Source organism: Portunus trituberculatus, chromosome 1 (genome assembly GCF_017591435.1).
Source record: "Portunus trituberculatus isolate SZX2019 chromosome 1, ASM1759143v1, whole genome shotgun sequence".
Classification (NCBI taxonomy): domain Eukaryota; kingdom Metazoa; phylum Arthropoda; class Malacostraca; order Decapoda; family Portunidae; genus Portunus; species Portunus trituberculatus.
The window spans coordinates 6,029,403-6,046,947 of record NC_059255.1 but is presented as its reverse complement, the minus strand read 5'-3'; the positions used below and the strand labels follow the sequence as shown (position 1 = coordinate 6,046,947).

Sequence of the window (17,545 nt, the reverse complement as noted above, 5' to 3'; positions counted from 1 at the left end):
TAAACTCTAACCCCCTCCTGGCTGGTACAGAGGTAACGCGCTGGCCTGGCATTGCTAAGGTCGGCGGAGTGAGTCTTGCTAGGGGTGGTGAGGATAAGGCAGTGGCTGAGTGGATGGTTGGTGAGCGTGGGACAGGGCAAAGAGTGACGTGTTGGTAATGGTGAGGATAAGGCAGTGGCTGAGTGGATGAGGTGGTGAGCGTGGGACAGGGCAGAGAGTGACGTGTTGGTAATGGTGAGGATAAGGCAGTGGCTGAGTGGATGAGGTGGTGAGCGTGGGACAGGGCAAAGAGTGACGTGTTGGTAATGGTGAGGATAAGGCAGTGGCTGAGTGGATGAGGTGGTGAGCGTGGGACAGGGCAGACAGTGACGTGTTGGTAATGGTGAGGATAAGGCAGTGGCTGAGTGGATGGTTGGTGAGCGTGGGACAGGGCAGAGAGTGACGTGTTGGTAATGGGGAGGATAAGGCAGTGGCTGAGTGGATGAGGTGGTGAGCGTGGGACAGGGCAGAGAGTGACGTGTTGGTAATGGTGAGGATAAGGCAGTGGCTGAGTGGATGAGGTGGTGAGCGTGGGACAGGGCAGAGTGACGTGTTGGTAATGGTGAGGATAAGGCAGTGGCTGAGTGGATGAGGTGGTGAGCTTGGGACAGGGTAGACAGTGACGTGTTGATAATGGGGAGGCTTAACCCCTTCAGTACCTTGACACATCTTCACTATTTGTTGATTTTGTACAGCTTCAGAAAGTTATGTGGGGATTAAAATAGTGAGGACTGTGGACCATTAACCTTCTGACCTTCTTGGGACCTTGCTATTATAAAGAAAACCGTCTAATTGCATCTAAAACTCATGGTAAAATTGCCTCCCAGTACTGAAGGGGTTAATGGTGCTTACAAATACTCTTTAGGTTATTTACAGGTGCTATAGGCCAGGAAATAGAAAAATAGAAGAAGAAAAGGTAAAAAGAGAAAGGGTGTTTATTATGAGGTTTCTGGTGAGGTTGGAGTGCCACAGTGAGGTATTGGGTTCGCCTGGCTGGTGTTCTGGGTACCGTAACTGAACACTAACGCACTGTAACTAATTTTTAACTTTAAGCCAAATGTGAAAGTTACAGTCTTCGCTATTTTAACCTCTTCAGTACTGGGATGCATTTTTACCTTGAGATTTGTGTGCCATTAGACCATTTTATTGACATTAGGAAGGGTCTATGGAGGGCAGAAGATTAATGGCCACAGTCTTCACTATTTTAACCCCTTCAGTACTGGGATGCATTTTTACCTTGAGATTTGTGTGCCGTTAGACCATTTTATTGACATTAGGAAGGGTCTATGGAGGTCTATGGAGGGCACAAGATTAATGGCCACAGTCTTCACTATTTTAACCTCTTCAGTACTGGGACACATTTTTACCATGAGATTTGTGTACCATTAGACCATTTTACTGACATTAGGAAGGGTGTATGGAGGGCACAAGATTAATGGCCACAGTCTTCACTATAAAATTGCCAAATAGTGAGCAGAATGAATATAAAAACGTGTTATACTACTGAAGGGGTTAAGCGACTATGAGGTTATGTACAGTAAGCTCTCTAAATTAACCCCCCTTTAAATCAAACTTAAATATAAATCTCACTAACCCACACACCTGCACAGGGGGAGAGCAGTACCCCGGAGGAGGCACACACCCGCCGGAAGCCACACCTCTCCTGGACCATTCTCTTCTCCATCAAGAACATTATCATCAAGGTGAGTTGTGTTGGTACCCTGCTCATACTGCTGTTGGTACCCCTGCTCATGCTGTATTTGGTACTTGTTGGTAATACTGCTAATACTATTGTTGGTAATACAGGTAACTCTTGATTTACATGATAGATCCGTTCCAAGAGGCATCGCGTATTTCAAAACAAACTTGTAATTCTCCTAAGAAACACTAAATACATAAACCCATCATGCTGATTTAATAGATCATAATATTTCTTCGGTTTATTAACAAAAATGCGTCAATTAAACACATATAAATTAAGAGTTATCTGTACTCCTAATACTACTGTTGGTGCTAATGCTGAGGTGTGTGTGGGGTGTGTCGCTTCAGGTGAGAACTGCATGAATAATGGACAGATCTTTTCACTCTGCCTCTAGAACCATCAAAACACCTTAAAAGCTTGTGTCAGTTTGAATGAAGCCTTTGGAAATGAGGTGAAACACAAAACTTTTCACTCTGCCTCTAGAACCATCAAAACACCTTAAAAGCTTGTGTCAGTTTGAATGAAGCCTTTGGAATTGTGGGGGTGAAGCACAAAACTGTTTCAGAAGTTATGTATTAATTAACAGATACAAAGAATCTTAATCTAAACACACACAGTTTTTTTTTTTTTTCTTTTTTCACACACAAGAGGGAGACCTGCCAAGAGCAACAAAACATTAAAAAAAAAAAAAAATGATGGAATTAGCTAAAAGATTGGGACAAATGTACATTATGCCCCTCTCCTAAAGCACCCTTCCCCCACAGGTAACCAGGGACACTTACCCACAAACACACCCCAAAACACACACACATCCAAGCACACCCCAAATGCAGCCAAAACACACCCAAACACACCTCAAAACACTCTAACACACACCAATGTATCCCAAATGCAGCCCAAACACACCCAAACATATCCAAACACACCCCAAAACGCACTTACACACCCCAAAACACACTTACACACACCAATACACCCAAACACACTCCAAAACACACCTACACACACCAACACACCCCAAAACACCCAGAACACACCCAAACACACCCCAAAACATACTTACACACACCAATACACTTCAAACACACCTTAACCTAACGTAATGTATCTTAACCCACCCTTCCCCACAGGTACCCGAGGACACTGAGATATCGCTGGGTCTGTACATAGGCGACCCGCGGGAGGGAAAGGAGCGCCCACTGACAGAGTCCTTCATCATTCCTTGGACTGATGGAGGATACACACAAGATCTCACCTTCCTCGACGAACTCAAGTGCTTGTTCACGGTGAGTTGCACAAACTTACTGGCAGTCCTCAGTCACCCCTAAACCTCCCTAAAACATCCACAAACACTCCTAAACATCCTCAAACACACCCAAAATATCTACAAACATCCACAAACACACCCAAAACATCCACAAACATCAATAAACACCCCAAATTAATCCATAAACCCTCAAAATTACCTTAAAAACATCCTCAAACATCCACAAACACTCCTTAAAACATCCATAAACACCCTCAAACACCCTGAACATCCTGTAAAACATCCACAAACACCCAAAAATGACCCATTAACCCTCAAATTGCCCTTTAAAACACCCTCAAACACCCAAAAACATCCAAAACACCCATAAACATCTTTAAAACACCCAAAGCACCCCCATAATATACCCAAAAACACCGTCAAAACACCCAAAGCATCCCCAGAAACACCCAATAAAAACAGAAACAAATCTCAAACACCCCCAGAAACCCCCAAAATACCCTCAAACTCCCAAAACACCCCTAAATCATCCTGAAATCCCCAAAATGCCCCAAAACACACCTAAAAACCCTTAAACACCCTCAAACACCCCAAAATATTATACAACACCCTCAAACACCCAAAAATGCAAAATATCCCAAAAAACATCGAAAAACACCCACAAACACCCCAAAATACTCCAAAACACCACAAAAACACCACAAAACACTCAAAAACACCCTCAAACACCCCCAAATGCCATGTAAACACCTCAAAACACCCCCACAGGACCTCAACACCCACACACTGGAGAACAACCAGGTGTGGCTCATTGGAACAGTGATTCGGCATGGCTGTATGGCTGTCAAGGAGATGGACCCCAGGAAGTCAATGGCTGGGCAGGGGAAGAAGACAATGCTTACCACATCTGACTTCTTAAGGAGGTTCGTGGTGGTGGTGGTGGTGGTGGTGGGAAGGTTTTGTATATCTATTTTTATCTATTTTATTTTCTATGTAAGGGTTTAAGAATATAGGCTTCAAGATTAACCCCTCCTGATTTTTTAAGGTTTGGTGGTGGTGGTGGTGGTGGTGGTGGTGGTGTTTAAGATGTGTTTGTGTGTCTGTTTCTCTATTGATTTATCTTTCTGTCTGTCTGTCTATCTGTGTGTGTGTGTGTGTGTGTGTGTTTGGATTAAGGTTCTTTTGTATCAATTAATTAATGTATAACTTCTTTCTCTTCCTCCTCCTCTTCCTTTTCTCTTCTCTTTCAACAAATTCTCTTTCCATTCCTTCCTTTCTTCCCTTTCTTTCATCTTCTGTTCCTTCTTTATTTCTTCTCATCCTCTTTTCTTCCTTTCTCTCCTTGTTCTTTCATTTTTCATTCCTTTCTTCCTCATCTTTCAATCTATCCTGTTTTTCTTTCAATCCTCCTTCTCCTCCTCCTGCAGACCTTACGGCATCATCATCATGGACTTAACAGAACAGATAAGGAAGAGGAAGGAAGCAGTACTCTCAGGAACACCTCAAATGGATGACGACAACAAGAATCAACTCTTTGCTAGCATGTTTCTGTGAGTGAGAGAGAGAGAGAGAGAGAGGAGCTGTGTGGATTTCTGTGTTTGTGTTTGTTTAGGTGTTATTTGAAAGTTTAGTTTTTTTCGTTTGATAAGAATATGTTGAGTTTTTTTGTCATTATTCTACTATGTGTGTGTGTTTGTGTGTGTGAGAGAGAGAGAGAGGGAGAGAGGTGTGTGCGTTCATGTATGTATGTATGTGCGTGCGTTTAGCCATTAAAGCCTAACAAAACAACACATTTTTAGTCAAATTCGATACAAGAAACCAAACATCATTCACTTACGTTACAGCTATTTCTTTACAACCATGTGTGTGTGTGTGTGTGTGTGTGTGTGTGTGTGTGTGTGTGTGTGTGTGTGTGTGTGTGTGTGTGTGCATCACCTCTACACCCACCAACACCTGACACACCCGCTGGTCCTTGCAGGTGTGGGGAGAAGGAGACTATGGACATGAAGAAGCTGCTGTCAGTACGCGGGGACACCACCAAAGACAAGATGGGCTTTCAAGGCATCTGGTTCACTATACAAGTCATGAATGGGGATGTGAAGCAGGTCCGTGTGTGTGTGTGTGTGTGTTTTGGGGACGTTTAGGGGTGTTTTGGGGGTAGTGTATGTGTGTGTGTGTGTGTGTGGGATGACTATGGAAAGTTTGTGGCAGTGTGTTTTTGGTGTTTTGGGAATATTTTTGGGGTGTTTGGGGGTTAGTGTGTGTTTTGGGGTGTTTGGGATGTTTTGTGTGTGTGTGTGTTTTTTTTTTTTTTTCTTGTTTTTATTTTTGCCCTTTTCTTTCTTTCTCTTCTTTTTCTCTGCTTTTCTGTCGTAATGGAAGATCTGCTAACTGAGGTGTGTGTGTGTGTGTGTTTCATCTTATTTTTCTGAGTTTTTGTTTCTCTGTTTCTCCTGTCTGTCTGTCTCTCTGTCTTTTGTCTCTCCTCTCTCTCTCTCTCTCTCTCTCTCTCTCTCTCTCTCTCTCTCTCTCTCTCTCTCTCTCTCTCTCTCTCTCTCTCTCTCTCTCACATCCTCTCACTCACTCATTTTCTATCTCTTTCTCTCTCTCGCAGCTGAAGGAGGCAAACTACCTTGAAGTACGAGAGGTTCCTGTGGCGTACCGTCTTGGCCTCAGCGACGTAGTGATGCCCGGCGACGTGAGGAATGATCTCTACGTCACCCTGCAAAGTGGCGAGTTCTCCCGGGGCTCCAAGACATCGGATCGCAATGTGGAGGTTACGGCGAGGGTGTGGGATGACCGTGGAAAATTTGTGCCGGTTTGTTTTGGGTGTTTTTGGGGTGTTTTGGGGGTAGTGTGTGTTTTTGGGTGTTTTTTGGGTATTTTGGGGATGTTTAGGGGCTGTTTTTGGGAGTGTTTGGAGGTGTTTTAGGGGCAGTGTGTGCTTTGGGGTATTTTTGGGATGTTTAGGGGCTGTTTTTTGGGGTGTTTGGAGGTGTTTTAGGGGTAGTGTGTGTTTTGGGGTGTTTTGGGGTAGTGTGTATTTTGGGGATGCTTAGGGGCTGTTTTTTGGGGTGTTTGGAGGTGTTTTAGGGGTAGTGTATGTTTTTGGGATGTTTTTGGGGTGTTTAGGGGGTAGTGTGTGTGTGTGAGGGGGGTTATTCTTTGGGGTGTTTTGTGGGGGGGTTAGTGTTTGTGTCTGGGTGTGTGTGTGTGTGTGGTGTGTTTTGATGGGGTGTTTTGTGTGTGACTCTAACTCTTAACTGTAACAGGAAAAAAAGAAAGAAAATAAGGGAACTAGCAATAGAAAGAAAACCTAACCTAACCTAACCTAACCACCCCATACCACCTCCCAGGGCGTGATCACCAGGGTTGCCGCAAGGGTCCGCTGGATGACTATCGGTCCGTCACATACCACCACGAACCAAAGCCACGCTGGGCCGAGACTTTCAAGATAGCCTTGCCCGTTGAGGAATTTAAAAAGGCTCATATTAAATTTACCTTCAGACACAGGTGCGTTGAGTGTGTGTGTGTGTGTGTGTGTGTGTGTGTGTGTGTGTGTGTGTGTGTGTGTGTGTTTCTCTCCCATATGTGTTTCTTTTCTCTCCCTTTCTCTCCAGTGTGTGTGTGTGTGTTCTCTCTCTCTCTCTCTCTCTCTCTCTCTCTCTCTCTCTCTCTCTCTCGCTCTCTTTGTGTGTGTGTGTGTCAGCCATTCAGTCAGTCAGTCAGCCAGTCATGCAGTCAGCCAACCATTCAGTCAGTTAGTCAGTCAGTCAGTCAATAATTTAAAGTGAATAAGGAGATGATAAAGAAGAAGAAAAAAAATCAGATTACAAGAAGAGGAAGGAAGAGGAAAAAGAAGAGGAGGAGGAGGAGGAGGAGGAGGAGAGTCTCACCCAATCACCCAATGAAAAAAAAGAGTTCAAGAAGATGACAATGAAAAAGAAGTAGAAAGAAGAAAAAGAAGAGGAGGAGAAGGAGAGGAAGAAGAAGAGGAGGAGGAGGAGGAGGAGGAGACATTTACCTAATCCCCAAACACCCCAAACACTCCAATCAACTAATCCAAACGCCCTTTACAGATCCACAAACGACGCGAAGGACAAAAGCGAGAAACCATTTGCCATGGCCTTTGTCAAGCTGATTCAGAAAAACGGCACTACGCTCCAGAACACTGACCATGAACTCATTGTCTACAAGGTGAGGAGGAGGAGGAGGAGGAGGAAGAGCAAGAGGAGGAGGAAGAGGAGGAGGAGGAGGAGGAGGACATTTCATAAACTCTTACTTTTTTTTTTTAATGAGGAGGAGGAGGAGGAGAAGGAGGAAGAGGAGAAGGAGTAAGAAGAGGAGGAGTAAGAGGAGGAGGAGGAGTAAGAAGAGGAGAAGGAGTAAGAAGAGGAGGAGTAAGAAGAGGAGGAGGAGTAAGAAGAGGAGGAGGAGGAGGGAAGAGGAGGAGGAGGAGGACAACATTTCATAAACTCTACACTTTTTTTTCTTATTATGAGGAAGAGTAGTAGTAGTAGTAGTAGTAGTAGTAGTAGTAGTAGTAGTAGTAATAGTAGTAGTAGTAATAGTAGTAGTAGTAAGAGAACATTTGATAAACTATACACTATTTTTATTTCTGCTATGAGGAAATAAAAATAAATTAATTATGGAGGGAAACAAGTCATTTATTTTGGTGGTGTAATAGTAAGAAGCCTTTTTTTTGTAGTGTTTTGTCAATAAGAAGCCATAAAAAGCCATTAATTGTGGTGTTTTGACAGTAACGAGCCATTTATTTGGATGTTGTGACAATAACAACCCATTTATTTACATGTTTTGAGAGAAAGAAGCCATTTTTTTTATTATTTTGAGAGAGAAGCCAGATATTGTATTATTTTGAGAGAAGGAAGCCATTTTTGTGTTATTTTGAGAGAGAGAGCCATTTATTAAGGCATTTTGACAGAAAATAGCCATAAGGAACTATGTAATTTTGGTTTTAAGACAGAAAGAAGTAATTTTTTGTGTTGTAAGGAAAAGAAGCCATTTATTGAAGTGTTTTGACAGTAAGAAACCAGAAAACTATTTAATTTTTGTGTAAAGACAAAAAGAAGCCATTTTTATGGTGATGTAAGAAAAAGAAGCCATTTATTTAAGTTTTTACAGTAAGAAGCCATTTTTTGAGGTATATTGACAGTAAGAAACCATAATAAACCATTTAATTTTGGTGTAAAAGGCAGAAAGAAGCCATTTTTTGTGTTATTTTGAGAGAAAAGCCATTTATTGTATCATTTTGAGAAAGAAGTCATTTATTGAGATGTTTTGACAGAAAATAGCCATAAGGAACCATTTAATTTTAACGTTAAGACAGAAAGAAGCCATTTTTTGAGGTGTAAGAAAGAGAAGCCATTTATTTAAGTTTTAACAGTAAGAAGCCATTTATTGAGGTGTTTTGACAGTAAAAACCATAAGAAACCATTTAATTTTGGTGTTAAGACAGAAATAAGCCATTTTTTGTGTAATTTTAAGAGATAAAAAGCCATTTATTGCATTTTGAGAGAGAAGCCATTTATTGAGGTGTTTTTTTTTTTTTTTTTTTTTTTACATTACAAGGGCACTGGCCAAGGGCAAACACAGTGTTGGAAAAAAAAAAAATCCCGCTGGTTGCCAGGCCCTGTTAAAAGAAAAGTAGAAAGAGAAAAAACAGAAAAATCTAAAAGGAGGGTCCAGTTAACGTAAGAGGTGTCTTGACACTCCTCTTTTGAAAGAGTTTAAGTCATAGGCAGGTGGAAATACAGACACAGGTAGAGAGTTCCAGAGTTTACCAGTGTAGGGAATGAAGGAGTGAAGATACTGGTTAACTCTTGCATTAGGAAGATGGACAGAATAGGGATGAGAAGAAGTAGAGAGTCTTGTGCAGCGAGGCCGCAGGAGGGGGAAGGCATGCAGTTAGCAAGTTCAGAAGAGCAGACAGCATGAAAACAGCGGTAGAAGACAGATAAAGATGCAACATTGCGGCGGTGACTTAAAGAATCAAGACAGTCAGTTAGAGGAGAAGAGTTGATAAGACGAAAAGCTTTAGATTCCACCTTGTTTAGTAAAGCTGTGTGTGTGGATCCCCCCCAGACATGAGAGCCATACTCCATACACGGGCGGATAAGGCCCTTGTACAGAGCAAGCAGCTGGGAGGGAGAGAAAAATGGACAGAGAGAAGCCATTTATTGTATTATTTTGAGAGAAAGAAGCCATTTATTGAGGTGTTTTGACAGAGAAGCCATTTATTGTGGTGTTTTGAGAGAGAAGCCATTTATTGTGTTGATTTTGACATAGAAGCCATTTATTGTGGTGTTTTGACAAAGAGAAGCCATTTATTGAGGTGTTTTGACAGAGAAGCCATTTATTGAGGTGTTTTGACAGAGAGAAGCCATTTATTGTGGTGTTTTGACAGAGAGAAACCATTTATTGTATTATTTTGAGAGAAAGAAGCCATTTATTGAGGTGTTTTGACAGAGAAGCCATTTATTGAGGTGTTTTGACAGAGTAGCCATTTATTGACGTGTTTTGACAGAGAAGCCATTTATTGTGGTGTTTTGACAGAGAGAAACCATTTATTGTATTATTTTGAGAGAAAGAAGCCATTTATTGAGGTGTTTTGACAGAGAAGCCATTTATTGAGGTGTTTTGACAGAGAGAAGTCATTTATTGTGTTGATTTTGACAGAGAGAAGCCATTTATTGTATTACTTTGAGAGAAATAATCCATTTATTGAAGTGTTTTGACAGAGAAGCCATTTATTGAGGTGTTTTGACAGAGAGGAGCCATTTATTGAGATGTTTTGACAGAGAGAAGCCATTTATTATATTATTTTGAGAGAAAGAAGCCATTTATTGTGGTGTTTTGAGAGAAAGAAGTCATTTATTGAGGTGTTTTGACAGAGAAGTCATTTATTGAGGTGTTTTGACAGAGAGAAGCCATTTATTGAGGTGTTTTGACAGAGAAAGAAGCCATTTATTGTGGTGTTTTGACAGAGAGAAGCTATTTATTATATTATTTTGAGAGAAAGAAGCCATTTATTGTGGTGTTTTGAGAGAAAGAAGTCATTTATTGAGGTGTTTTGACAGAGAGAAGCCATTTATCGTGTGTGTGAGTGCTTTGATTGTTTTGGTTGGCAGATTGACAACAAGAAGTGGTCTGACAACGACTCAAGTTACCTGGGGCTGCCGTGGCTGAGGCTGCCGGGGGAGGAGTATGGCAAGACATGGCAGTTTGGCATCGCTCCATCACTCAAAGACAACTTCACCATCTGCACCACCTTCTGCTCCACCAAACTCACTCAAAATGGTGCGTCAGTGTGTGTGTGTGTGTGTGAACTGAAGAAAGTGAAAAATTAAAGAAAAGTAATTAATCTTTTTATAATATTGGTTGTGTGTGTGTGTGTGTGTGTGATCAAACTCTACCAAAGCATGCCAAATTTTATGAAAACACTAAAACCTCACCCAAAACATACCAAAAACTCGTCCAAAACACACTAAAACACACACAAAAAAACAGCCAAACACACCAAAAACACATCAAAACCACCAAAAACACATTAAAACACCAAATCTCCCAAAGGCACACCAAAAACACACCAAAATGCTCATAAGCTCACCAAAACACACAAAATTATTAGCAAAACACACCCAAAACACAGTAAAACACACCAAAACACACTAAAACACTTACATTCTCACCAAACCCCACCAAAACATACCAAAAAATGCACAAAACAAACCAAAAACACATGAACCCCATCAAAACACACTTAAAACACATCAAAACACCTAAAAAACACATCAAAACACCCAATAACACCTAAACCACACCAAAACACACCAAAACACACCCAAACACACAGTCCTTACTCACAGTCCTATACAACCTTATTTCCCTCCTGCAGGTGACCTCCTAAGGCTGCTGGAGTGGGGCTGGCATGGGTCACAGGGCGGGGCGGAGCTGGAGGCGTGTCTGCAGGGGCTTGTCAGAGTCCCAGCGGATGAATTGATGGTGTTTCTGCAGGATACTCTGGATGTGTTGCTGGAAATCCTAATGAATAATAGCACAGGGGATTACAGCGACAATAAGGTGTTTGAGGCCCTGGTGAGTGTTTCTGGGGGTGTGTGTGGGTGTTCGAGGCATGTGTGTGTGTGCTTGTGTGTTTCTGGGGGTGTTTGGGTGTGTTTTTTGAGTGTTTTGAGTGTGTTTGTGTGTGTTGGGTGTTTATGTGTGTGTTTTGAGTGTTTCTGGGGGTGTGCGTGGGTGTTCGAGGCATGTGTGTGTGTGCTTGTGTGTTTCTGGGGGTGTTTGGGTGTGTTTTTTGAGTGTTTTGAGTGTGTTTGTGTGTTTTGAATGTGTTTGTGTGTGTTGGGTGTTTATGTGTGTGTTTTGGGTGTTTCTGGTTGTGTTTGGGTGTGTTTTGAGTGTTTCTGTGTTTCTGGGGGTGTTTGGGTGTATTTTTGAGTGTGTGTGTGTTTCTGGGCATGTTTGGGTGTGTTTTGAGTGTTTGTGTGTGTTTCTAGGGGTGTGTTGGGTGTTTGTGTGTGTGTGTGTTCTCTGGTGTGTGTGGGTGTTTGAGACATGTGTGTGTGTTTCTGGGGGTGCTTGGGTGTGTTTTTGAGTGTTTCTGTGTGTTTTTGGGGGTGTTTGGGTGTGTTTTGAGTGTTTCTGTGTTTCTGGGGATGTTTGGGTGTGTTTTGAGTGTTTCTGAGTGTTTCTGGGGGTGTGTTGTGTGTTTGAGGCATGTGTATGTGTTTGTGTGTGTTTCTGGGGGTGTATGTGTGTGTGTATGAAGTCTCTATCAGAAATACAGTGATAAATGCCTCCTCCTCCTACTACTACTACTACTACTACTACTACTACTACTACTACTACTACTACTACTACTACTACCACCACTTTTTCAGGTTTACGTCATCACCATTGCCACAGACAAGAACAAGCATGAGGCATTCCAACCGGTTCTGGACACGTACATACAGCAAAACTTCCACGCTGCACTGGCTTACAAGTACGTGGTGATGGGAATGAATGAAGGGACAGTTTAGTGCAGTGTCCCCTCAATTTTGTTTATTTCATTTATTTGATTGTTTGATTATTATTACTTTTTATTCTGAAGGGATGTGAGGGGAATGAGGGGACACTTTAGTGCAGTTTCCCCTCGATTTATTTATTATTTATTTTTGTTTGATCTATTTGTTTTCTTGTTACTCTAAGGGGGGAAGTGAGGGGAATAAAGGACAGATTAGTGCAGTGTCCCTGAAACATCCTTAAGAACTGACGTCACTTATTGTTTCTCCTGTTAATAATGCAGAAATGTTGTTAATCTGCCACTAGAACCACAAAAACACCCTTAAAACCCACGTCACTTATTGTTTCTCCTGTTAATAATGCAGAAATGTTGTTAATCTGTCACTAGAACCACAAAAACACCCTTAAAAACCCACGTCACTTATTGTTTCTCCTGTTAATAATGCAGAAATGTTGTTAATCTGCCACTAGAACCACAAAACACCCTTAAAACCCACGTCACTTATTGTTTCTCCTGTTAATAATGCAGAAATGTTGTTAATCTGTCACTAGAACCACAAAAACACCCTTAAAAACCCACATCACTTATTGTTTCTCCTGTTAATAATGCAGAAATGTTGTTAATCTGTCACTAGAACCACAAAACACCCTTAAAACCCACGTCACTTATTGTTTCTCCTGTTAATAATGCAGAAATGTTGTTAATCTGTCACTAGAACCACAAAACACCCTTAAAACCCACGTCACTTATTGTTTCTCCTGTTAATAATGCAGAAATGTTGTTAATCTGTCACTAGAACCACAAAACACCCTTAAAACCCACGTCACTTATTGTTTCTCCTGTTAATAATGCAGAAATGTTGTTAATCTGTCACTACAACCACAAAAACACCCTTAAAAACCCACGTCACTTATTGTTTCTCCAGTTAATAATGCAGAAATGTTGTTAATCTGTCACTAGAACCACAAAACACCCTTAAAAACCCACGTCACTTATTGTTTCTCCTGTTAATAATGCAGAAATGTTGTTAATCTGTCACTAGAACCACAAAACACCCTTAAAACCCACGTCACTTATTGTTTCTCCTGTTAATAATGCAGAAATGTTGTTAATCTGTCACTAGAACCACAAAACACCCTTAAAACCCACGTCACTTATTGTTTCTCCTGTTAATAATGCAGAAATGTTGTTAATCTGTCACTAGAACCACAAAACACCCTTAAAACCCACGTCACTTATTGTTTCTCCTGTTAATAATGCAGAAATGTTGTTAATCTGTCACTAGAACCACAAAACACCCTTAAAACCCACGTCACTTATTGTTTCTCCTGTTAATAATGCAGAAATGTTGTTAATCTGTCACTAGAACCACAAAAACACCCTTAAAAACCCACGTCACTTATTGTTTCTCCTGTTAATAATGCAGAAATGTTGTTAATCTGTCACTAGAACCACAAAAACACCCTTAAAAACCCACATCACTTATTGTTTCTCCTGTTAATAATGCAGAAATGTTGTTAATCTGCCACTAGAACCACAAAAACACCCTTAAAAAACCCACATTACTTCAACTAGACCCTTTGAAAAAACTAGACTTAACACTTAGAAATAGTTACCTAGCCATTACTCTCACTCACTCTCTCATCTCACTCTGTCACTCTCTCCCACAGCCGGTTGATCTACGTTTTGAAATATTACGTGCAGGAAGGCGAAAAAGCAACTGATGAGAACAAAAAACGGGATTCGCAAGAAACTCGACGAGCAGAAGAACTAAGGGAGATGGAGATAATGAGACGCAATGAGGAGAAAGGAACGAAGAAGGAGGAGAAGGCGCTGAGGAAGAGTGGGGAGGAGAAGGAGCTGGGGAGGAGGGAGGAGGAGGTGAAGGAGGAAGAGAATTTGAGGAGGGATGACTGGCAGGAGACACTGAAAAGATCCATGAAGTGTTTGCAGTACATTTTCCGCTTCATTATTCGCTCCAGACAGCTGTTTGTCGAGTGAGTGTTTGTGTGTGTGTGTGTGTTTTTTTTTTTTTTTTTTTCTCATTTGTTCCAGACAGTTGTTTGTCGAGTGAGTGTTTGTGTGTTTGTTTTGGTGTTTGAGTGTGTTTGTTTTTCTTTCTTTTTTGTTTTTCTTTTCTTTCATTTTACCACACCAAACCAATCTTTACCACACCAAACCAATCTTTTCACCAAACCACCATACCACACCACAAACTAAATCTTTTCACCACACCAAACCACCACAAACCAATCTTTTCACCACACAAAACCACGACAAACCAATTCTTTTCACCACAAACCAATCTTTCACCACCAAACCACCACACCACAAACTAATCTTTTCACCACAACAAACTAATCTTTTCACCACACCAAACCACAACAAACTAATACCAAACCACCACACCAAACCACCACACCAAACTATCACACCAAACCACCACACCACAAACTAATCTTTTCACCACAGTTTGAATGGAAGGGGTCAGGAGGAGTTTGAGAAGAGCTTGAAGGACTTACTAGACAGCATGGCAGACTTGATGACCAACACATCGAACTCCACCCTCACCGTACAAGCTCAGTGTCTGCGTTCCATCACCACTGCTATTCCTGACATCATCACCAGTTTTAGCCCTGTCCAGCTCAGGTGAGAGGGAGAGAGAGAGAGAGAGAGAGGTGAAGCATAGAGTGTGTGTATGTGTGTGTGTTTGTAAGAAAGAAAGTTTGTGTTTTTGTGTGTGTGTGTGAGTGTGGAGAGGGAGAGGAGAGGAGATAGTGTGTGTGTGTGTGTTTGTAATAGAGAGAGAAATGGAGTTAAAGACAGTGTGTTTTTGTGTGTGTGTGAGAGAGAGAGAGAGAGAGAGAGTTTGTGTATGTGTGTGTGTATTTACCAAGCAGTGACATACAGGAAACAAAGAGAGAGAGAGAGAGAAAGAGAAAGAGAAAGTGAGAATGACTGAGAGAAACACACATACACACCCAACCCAACACACCCAACCCAACCTAACCTAACTTAACCTAACCCCATTCCAGCCTGATCCTGGCGCGCATGGTTGACAACTTACATCTATCGCGCATCCCCAAGCAGAAACTCATGACAATTAACGAAATTATACACAGTGAGCTCTTTAAGTTTCCCGAGTGTCGTCGAGTGTTGTTGCCGTGTTTCATTGGTCATCTGCATCGTCTTATGGTCTCCAACGACGAGGTATGGGGTGTTCTGGGGTGTTTCTGGGGTGTTTTTGTGTTTCTAAGATCTTTTTTCTTTTTCTAATTTCTTTTCTATCAATTTTTCTTTCTTTTTCTTCTTTTTTGTTTTCTCTTTCTCTTTCTCTTTCTTTTTATGTATTTTTTTGTGTTTCTTCCTGTTTTTTTTTTTTTTTTTCTTTATCTTATTTTTTGTGTTTGTTTTCTCTCTCTCTCTCTCTCTTTTCTCTCTCTCGCTCTCGCTCTCTCGCTTCAATTTTGTGCCTCTCTGTTTTTCTTTTTTCTTTCCGTCTTGTTCATTTTTCATTTTTTTTTCTCTCTCTTTTGGTTAATTTTTGTTTCCATTTTTTTCTTGTCTCTTTCATCTTTCTTGTCCTTCCTTCCTTCCTTCCTTCCTTTGTGTTTTTTTATATACATAATTTTATTCTGCTTTATTGAATTTCTTTTAACCAATTTTTGCTGTGTATATATTTTAGCATTTCATTTTGTACATATAGTGTTTCCCATTTTCTTTTTTGCTGTTTTTATTGACAATATTAATCATTTATTTGAACTAGAGTTGGTTGCAATATTATTTTGTTGTTGTTGTTGTTGTTTTGCTATATTAACCTAACCATAATATTTGCATGTTTATGTGAAGATTCTACTCTCTCTCTCTCTCTCTCTCTCTCTCTCTCTCTCTCTCTCTCTCTCTCTCTCTCTCTCTCTACCAAGGGAGTGCATGGCGTGAGGGCATTGCTTAGTGGCAGTAGTGGTGATGGCGATGGTGGGGGTGGTGGCGATGGCGATGGTGGTGGTGGTGGTGGTGGTTGATTAACACACCAGTAACAGCATGCTTTTTGAGACTAATGAGTGAGAGGCCTAGGGGATCGAGTGTGTTGGCACACGCCAGTGAGGCACATCACTGTGTCTGTGTGTAGCGGGACACCAAGTTGTCACACACGTCCTGCCATGCGTTGGTGTGGCAGTGTTACTGGTGTAGTCAGTGCAGTGTGTGTCACACCTTCACTCACAGTAGTGAATGGATCAGTACAGAGTGTAGTGTTGTGGTGTTGGTGTGTGTGGTGTGTAGAGACCAAAATGTCTGACGACTCAACATTTGTAATGTGACTGCCGGTAGCCGTCATGTGTCTGGCACTCCACACTCTGCCGCAGTGGTTGGTGTGCTTGGCTCCACATAAAATGGTGCCACACTGTGGTGGGGATGAGTGACAGCTGGCCACAGTGGCTTGCCACAGATTGTGGTGTGTGTGGGACACCTTCTAAACAATGGAAACTTATGGAGAGGCACATCCCCCCCATGATGCAGCACCACACAGCCACTCCTGAACAAACCACACTGACAGAGACAAGGAACTGTCATATAAAAAATGACTAAGACAATAATGAACACAAAAAAAACAAAACAAAGAAAAGAAAAAGAAAGATGAAAACAGGAACATTAATCAAGACAATAATAAAGAGAAAAAGACAAACGATCGCCACAGGGAAAGCAATACCCATGCCTCCCTCTCCCTCTCTCTCTCTCTCTCTCTCTCTCTCTCTCTCTCACACATTTTTCTTTATTTTTGTTCAATTTACCTTTGAAAATTGTCTCTTCTCATTTCTTTCTTTTATAAATCTTTCACACACACACACACACACACACACACACACACACACACACACACACACACACACACACACCTTCCTATCTGCATGGCTTCACATACAAGCCAGTCTATGTGCGTTTATGTGCATTTTAACCCCTTCCCTGTGTGTGTGCGTGTGCTTGTGTGTGTGTGTGAGTGGCCGCTGAGAGCCCTGCCGTCCTCAGATAACAGGCACGGATGTAGTGATGCGTAAAGAGAAGAAGAAAAACAAGCTCAAACAAATCTTAGACCTAGACAAGGATATTCAGTTGAAGGAGGAGAAGGAAATGAGCGAAGAGGTAAGGAATTCACTGTGTTTGGGATGGAAATTGGGCTATTTTTTTTGTGGGATTGGACTGTTTTTTTTGGGCTATTTTGTGGAATTTGGCTGTGTTTTGGTGGAATTAGGCTGTTTTTTGTGGGATTGGGTTGTTTTTAGGCTAATTTATGTGGGATTGGGCTGTTTTGTGTGCTATTGGGCTGTTTTTGGGGCTAATATGTGTGGGATTGGGCTGTTTTGGGGCTAATATATGTGGGATTGGGCTGTTTTGGGGCTAATATGTGTGGGATTGGGCTGTTTTTGGGGCTAATATGTGTGGGATTGGGCTGTTTTGGGGCTAATATGTGTGGGATTGGGCTGTTTTGGGGCTAATT

The 17,545-nt window shown here is 41.5% G+C and overlaps 1 protein-coding gene across 1 annotated transcript in view; it reads left to right on the top strand.

The window, feature by feature from the left end:
• Nucleotides 1-17,545, top strand: part of LOC123520156 (dedicator of cytokinesis protein 1-like) — a 56,990-nt gene that overhangs the window by 4,795 nt on the left and 34,650 nt on the right. The window contains exons 6-21 of the mRNA XM_045282169.1: nucleotides 1,650-1,742; nucleotides 2,872-3,027; nucleotides 3,777-3,931; nucleotides 4,436-4,558; nucleotides 4,987-5,113; nucleotides 5,623-5,826; nucleotides 6,141-6,150; nucleotides 6,365-6,521; nucleotides 7,088-7,205; nucleotides 10,157-10,325; nucleotides 10,924-11,123; nucleotides 11,927-12,030; nucleotides 13,722-14,048; nucleotides 14,524-14,700; nucleotides 15,087-15,261; nucleotides 17,077-17,190. Of these exons, the coding sequence (XP_045138104.1) occupies nucleotides 1,650-1,742; nucleotides 2,872-3,027; nucleotides 3,777-3,931; nucleotides 4,436-4,558; nucleotides 4,987-5,113; nucleotides 5,623-5,826; nucleotides 6,141-6,150; nucleotides 6,365-6,521; nucleotides 7,088-7,205; nucleotides 10,157-10,325; nucleotides 10,924-11,123; nucleotides 11,927-12,030; nucleotides 13,722-14,048; nucleotides 14,524-14,700; nucleotides 15,087-15,261; nucleotides 17,077-17,190 (2,409 nt within the window). The remainder of the gene's footprint in view (nucleotides 1-1,649; nucleotides 1,743-2,871; nucleotides 3,028-3,776; nucleotides 3,932-4,435; nucleotides 4,559-4,986; nucleotides 5,114-5,622; nucleotides 5,827-6,140; nucleotides 6,151-6,364; nucleotides 6,522-7,087; nucleotides 7,206-10,156; nucleotides 10,326-10,923; nucleotides 11,124-11,926; nucleotides 12,031-13,721; nucleotides 14,049-14,523; nucleotides 14,701-15,086; nucleotides 15,262-17,076; nucleotides 17,191-17,545) is intronic.